The sequence below is a fragment of the Ziziphus jujuba genome, chromosome 7, assembly GCF_031755915.1.
Source record: "Ziziphus jujuba cultivar Dongzao chromosome 7, ASM3175591v1".
In the NCBI taxonomy this organism is placed as follows: domain Eukaryota; kingdom Viridiplantae; phylum Streptophyta; class Magnoliopsida; order Rosales; family Rhamnaceae; genus Ziziphus; species Ziziphus jujuba.
In genome coordinates, this window is record NC_083385.1 from 26,982,931 (window position 1) to 26,988,930 (window position 6,000).

The following is a 6,000-nucleotide window of genomic DNA, read 5'->3' on the forward strand; positions in this document are numbered from 1 at the left end:
GCCTGGAATACCTCCATAAAAAACCAAGATTTTTCAAGTGGAGATAATAGGCCATCAAATTTCAATCCATCTGAACTGGCTGATCTTTAACATGTGCTGCAGCCAAATTGAAAACAACTTTGGACGAGGTAAAAGGTGAAGTTGCTAAATTCATGCTCATAAAGAATTTGCTATTTCTCTAGTTGCATGTTCATGAAAGTTAATATTTTGCCCCTATTTTATTTTCAACAGTTGTTTTAAGAATTAAAATGCATAAACATTGGTCCCTGCTGGAACTTGTAAATGATTCCAGAATAATTCAGGGGGGTTTCGAATCTTGAGAAAGTAATATCGATTAGGTCCGTGGAGAGTTTAAAGCAGAATTCAGTTAACAGTAAATTGAGTATAAATTATCAACATATGCCCCGCTGGAGTGAGTAAATATTTCGAGTTGCTGCAGTTTTCGCCTACTAAAAAAACTAACGTATTCAGATGACACAACAGCAGTAAGCCACAAATAGGGCAGATGCCATTTAATTACAGGCAAAAGGATAGACATTGCGAAAAGAAGAGATACATATTTCAAGGACTAACAATTACATGATGAAAATAATAAATAAATGTTAATCTTCTACTAAACTTGGTACTTTTGCACTTTTCAACATGCAAATTTCCTAACAAAGAAATCCATGACAGCATAAATGTTTTTGTGTCAAAATTCTCTAGCATATTGAAGATGGTAGCAACATATTCCACGACCACTCATGACAGTGTATGAGCTCTCTACAACAAAAATGCTTTTGTTCCATGACAAAGAAACGTTGAGAGCAAAATTTCAAAGCAAGTCACAAGAAAAACCTCCTTCGGCTAGTGTCCATTTCCGGCTGATATTGAGCAAAGGAAAAAAGATATACAGAATAAGAAGTTAAGACAAAATGAAGAAGATCTTTTAGGACAAGAAAGGAAAAAGGAAAAACATTTCAATCAATAGACCAAAATATATGGCTGATAAATTGGCTACCTTGTGAACCCACTCATATTCCCCGCCTTTACAATCAAATGTTCCATGCTGCAGGCTGATTAACTTCAGTGTGAAACGAGGGCCACACTCCTATGTTTGTTTAAATATAACATTGTATCAGACTTACATTCAAGAACCCTTTATGCTTTTCAATAACATAAACTAATGGTTATTAACAAGTAACAATTGATATCTTTAGATAGTTACCAATGCAAGTAAAAAATAAATTGATTAACACTGACCTGAAGACGGGCAATTACTTTCTCTTGAGAGATGTTCTCACCCTTGACATCCTTGGTCTTTTTACTTTTTGAATCTGTCTGTTTAGTTGCTTTGGTTTCAAAAATATACCTGATACAAGGTAAGAGAAACTGTATATCAGATCGACATAAGTATATCCCACTTAGCTTTAAATTGACCCACTTATAAATTCAATTATAGAAGCATACCGATGATGCCGGAAAAATATAAAATCTCGCTGATTGTGGAAAGTTACAACTCGCCGACCATGAAAATCTGGATTTTGTGGGAAAAGTGACTGTATTAATCTGAAGAAACATGTACAACAAAGGAAATCATTAGGGGAAGCAGGTTTACAAGCATACACATAATTATTCTATAGAGTTGTTAATCAGAGATGGAAGCTAACTGTATATTTTTTATATGTGTGTGTGTTTTATAACAAAATATTTGAATGTTAAAGCAACAGAAACATCTCACATGATTTTAAATATTAGTACCATAGAAATAAGATAAAAAGTGCAACCTTCCAACACGATGACCTAGCCGTGTTGTAAAGTTATTCAAGACAAGCTCAGGCTCATGACTAGTTGGATTTCCATGATTCTGCAGGGACATGAAATAAGGAATGCTTAGATATAAGGTGAACTATATCAGCCATAACAATAGCACTTTAGCGACAAGAAAAATGTCTACTTCATTGGAAAAATGAGAATATTATAAAATTCATCTAAGAGAGGTTAAAACTTTTCAAAATTGCCATACAAAAACATCTCAGAATCTCGTGGTTGTGCCGTACAGTTATAAAAATCCCAAGTAACAAACCTTAATATCCTTGCGTAACACAAGTCTTGACAACTTAAAATGTGCAGTAGGTCCATCTGGTAATCCAATGATTAGAAGCGCATCTATAAGACAATTACAAGAGCTGAAAGTTAGGTCCTTGTAAAATAGACAAGACGAGATAAGTTTCTACATGGTTTTATCAATTTTATCAAAGCTTGAGAACAAATCAACATTAAAAGATTCTTCACCAAGAAGCACAGGCAACAACAATAATAGAAGTGAAGTCCTTGTTATTTGCATATTCTACAATCTGCCAAAGCACCAAGAGAACAAAAAAATGTAAATGCTCTTGACTAACCTGGTTCCCTACGATTGGTGTGAACAACAACAATAGAAGTGAAGTCCTTGTTATTTGCATATTCTACAATCTGTCAAAGCACCAAGAAAAAAAAAAAATTGTAAATGCAAGGCTTGTTGTCTATCATATCATAATAGACAGGAAGGCCATTACCTTTTTCAAGTCATAGGTTCCTCTCTTATAATAATGTGCATTTGGGATCACTGAAAGTAATTCTGATACAAATGCAGGTCCTCTCTGTGAACCAAGCAATAAATACACCAAAGATAATCTGAACATATTAGGGAACATCTTGCAATAAAATGAGCAAATTAGAGTAAAATTCTCATGAAAGCAGGGAATTCATGATCCTATATGATAACCGTTCCAAGTTTGATGACATAAGAGGTAATACAAACAAGGAAGGTTTCAAAAACAAGGAGCAAAGGGGATGACATACAGTAGAATTGTAACGGCAAGTAGTGATTAGCACTTTTGGAGTGCGTCCACACTTTAATATTGAACTAAATTCATCAGCATCATTTCCAGCAAATAGCTGCAAACAAATACAAGTAAAATGGTTCAAAATTTAGCAATAGCATCACCTATCAAAAAAGAAAAGAAAGGAAAAGAGAAATCTTCAAGCGGTAGTATACCATACTGTATAAATAAAATCAATAAGAGTTCTTAGAATGTGCTTTTGATGAAAATCTATCAGCTTTAGATATGTAAGCATTGGAATGCAACGAGCTATTTGAATTTCTTGTGTGTATATGAGCCTCTAAACAACATAAAGCACAAATATTTGAAGAAAAACTCTGGTGGTATCTTGTCAAGGAGGTATCACAACAGAAATGATCAAATTTTCTTGCATATAGACAATGCATCCAGGTTTTGATACTTCCACTTTGCAATTCCTAGATTCCTAATTGAAAACTTGGGCATTCTACTCTTATCAATAAAAAAATTTAGACAAATCCAAATTGCAAATTGAATCACTTTAGATCACCAATACTGAAAAGGAGGAAGAGTAGCTTATGAAAGTTAACTAGCAAATATGCATTCTAAGCATAAGAGAAAGGGCAAAGGGAAACAAAAGTACCTCTTCATCATCGGGCCTGCATACTGTCTCATCGAATTCCCTGGTGTTCTCAATTGTTCGAGGGATCTTCTTTGGCGGAGGCTGCAGCCCCGAATTTAAAAGGAAAAAAAAAAATTTATATACAAACATAGAATCAGCCACTGAAATCCTATCATTAAAAATAAGAGAAAAAAAAAAAAAAATACGATTGTCACCTCCTCACCAAGCTCAAGAGCACGCTTCTCAGCGGCATTCCGAGCCTTAGCCTTCTTATTCTTCTCCAGCTTCTTCTCATGTTTAAGCTTCGCATGAACTGCCGACCTCTTCTCCTTGTTCTTAATCATGGAAGGTAGCATTTCATTCTTTTGCTTATCCTTCTTGTCCTCATTTCCACCTCTTTCACTTTCACTCTTTTTTCTCTTTCCTCCCATTACTGTACTCTGCAGAAACAACAATACTGAACAGCAGTGAAGTGAAGCCACCCACAATATGGAACAGCAGTGCAGTACAACAACATTAGCATCACTGTCTATGTAACTATGTATATAGCCCCAAGCCCAGGGTTCCCCATGTTCTCCTTTTTTCATCTTTTCATTCTCATTTCTTATCTCAGCTTTTAATAATTCATGATATAAAAATATCATAAAACCTAAACCAATTAAGATTTACAACTTCAATTTGTTTAACAATAATTAGAGCAAAAGTGAAAAAAAGGGCAAATTTCTACTAAACAATACAAGTAAAACATACAGATACAGTCCTCGGTCTATCTATGAATATACTGGTATAATCATTTTCGCTTTGATAACGGCAATAATCTAGGCTGTCTATGAATATATATATATATATATATAAATATAAATTCCCCTAAATAAATGACTAATTGGTATCAAAATTCGAAAGCATTCACCAAAGAAAAAGAAAAAAAAAAAAAAAATCCGATACTGATAAGCTCGATTATTGACAAAGGCAAAAGCTCAATTTAATGTTTATGTCAAACCAAAACATAAAGAAACTCTCATCAATGTAAAGTTAAACCACAATTAGAAAACTTACCAGTTCAGTTACTAAAGTCCTGTTTGGCCATGTTTTCAGTTTTCTATTTTCGAAACATTGTTTTCAGAAATGAAAATAGAAAACTATTTTTTCATGTTTAATGAAAATAGAGAGTGTTTGGCCATTAATGTTTGAAAACAGCTTTCAACACCAAAAAACAGAAAATATGTTTGGTTAAATAGTTTTCAAAATTTTTTTAAACAGTTTTTTTTTTTTTTCGTACATACAAGGTTTTTTTTTTTTCTTCCATACAAAGAACCTTATATATAATATATGTAGCTATAATATGTTTATATATATATATATACATAAATATTAATTCATTCACATATTAATGAATTATATACATATATATATATATATATATAATATAAAATATATATTGAAATATAATATAACATCTTTTTTCCGTTGGATTTTTTTTTTTCTATTATTATTGATTCATTTTTTTCCTGTTACTATTGATTCATTGATATTATAATATATATATATATATATGTATGTATATAGTTAAATCTTAATTACTGCAACCAAATCAAAGTCACTGTTGAGATTTTCCTTACACCAATGTAAATTAGGAGAGGCTTAACCATATCTCCACTTTCTTCCTCTCTCTCTCTCTCTCTGTAAATCATATACAAGGTGAAAGTCCCTTAATACTTTTCTTTCCCCACTTCCAAATCACATAGGAAAAAAGCACAAAAAGATAACCCCATTTCCTAAAAGTTGATAAAGCTGCTAAATATTCATTCTTTTTCTCTTTCTGCCGAGAAAATCCCAACCCATTTTCCCACTCAAAATTTTCCCAGAAACTACATTAAAATAAAATAAAATAAATGTTAGGCAGCTCAATGCCCTGGCAGTTGTCATAATCCTCTCAGCCAATGGCATCTCCCAGATGAATGAGCTAATTTAGCCGTCATGAATAAGCAGCCTATGCTATTATATTGTCTATGAATCTATCATAAGAAGTTGATCTGTTCACGCCACATTCAAATTATTCAAGCAGCTAACATACATCACATTTATGGACTCAGATCTCTAACTTTGATCAAATATAGTACAAGCAAATATGGGTACGAATATCAGATAACAAAAACTCACGCGAGGTTCCTTTTCTTCACATATGAGCCGCAAACCCTTCTGATTTAATAGCAGATTGCCATCATGAAATGTATCATTCGCAGTTCTGCGATTCAAAGAAAAACATAAATCATAAATGAGAGAAATACAAACACCCATTGGCTAAAAAGGACCATGGAGGCCATCAAATATTAGGACTCAGAGAATATATCTACTTTGTGTAAAGAATGATGAAGAAGCGGGTGTGAGCGGCGAGGGTGAAAACAGGTGGGTTTCAGAATGATGAAGCCTGTTGATCGATGAAGCTGATTTTAGCGCTGACAAGCTTCGGCGAGAATGGCTGGCTGGTCGCTGAAGAAAAGCTCGAATGAGAATGCACTTTGTTGGCTGTGGCAAGACGGGAAAGAACGTTATGTA

General features: G+C 33.5%; 1 protein-coding gene across 5 annotated transcripts; it reads right to left on the reverse strand.

Moving 5' to 3' along the window:
• Window positions 1-537: 537 nt before the first annotated feature.
• Window positions 538-6,000, reverse strand: LOC107425616 (uncharacterized). 5 transcript variants are annotated; one of them, XM_060819172.1, is made up of 13 exons: window positions 5,799-6,000; window positions 5,605-5,689; window positions 3,660-3,884; window positions 3,466-3,546; window positions 2,824-2,919; window positions 2,538-2,621; window positions 2,385-2,454; window positions 2,066-2,148; window positions 1,767-1,846; window positions 1,450-1,548; window positions 1,243-1,351; window positions 1,001-1,090; window positions 538-863 (listed from the first exon to the last, which is right to left on the reverse strand). In XM_060819172.1, the coding sequence occupies exons 3-13, from the start codon at window positions 3,873-3,875 to the stop codon at window positions 825-827; spliced, it is 1,047 nt and encodes a 348-aa protein (XP_060675155.1). In that variant the 5' UTR covers window positions 3,876-3,884; window positions 5,605-5,689; window positions 5,799-6,000; the 3' UTR covers window positions 538-824. The 5 variants fall into 5 exon arrangements, 4 of the variants coding, with proteins under 4 accessions (XP_060675155.1, XP_060675156.1, XP_060675154.1 ...); XM_060819173.1 differs by having other exon boundaries at window positions 3,660-3,901; XM_060819171.1 differs by lacking the exons at window positions 5,605-5,689; window positions 5,799-6,000 and having other exon boundaries at window positions 3,660-4,247.

What these genes read in the sequence shown, in the direction of transcription:
- LOC107425616 (XM_060819171.1), bottom strand. Translation starts at nt 4,088, where the DNA reads ATGATATTTTTATATCATGAATTATTAAAAGCTGAGATAAGAAATGAG. An exon ending in GCAGGCCCGATGATGAAGAG is followed by an intron (nt 2,920 to 3,465) that starts GTACTTTTGTTT and finishes ATTTGTTTGCAG; the next exon opens with CTATTTGCTGGAAATGATGC. An exon ending in TGTTACGCAAGGATATTAAG is followed by an intron (nt 1,847 to 2,065) that starts GTTTGTTACTTG and finishes ATGTCCCTGCAG; the next exon opens with AATCATGGAAATCCAACTAG.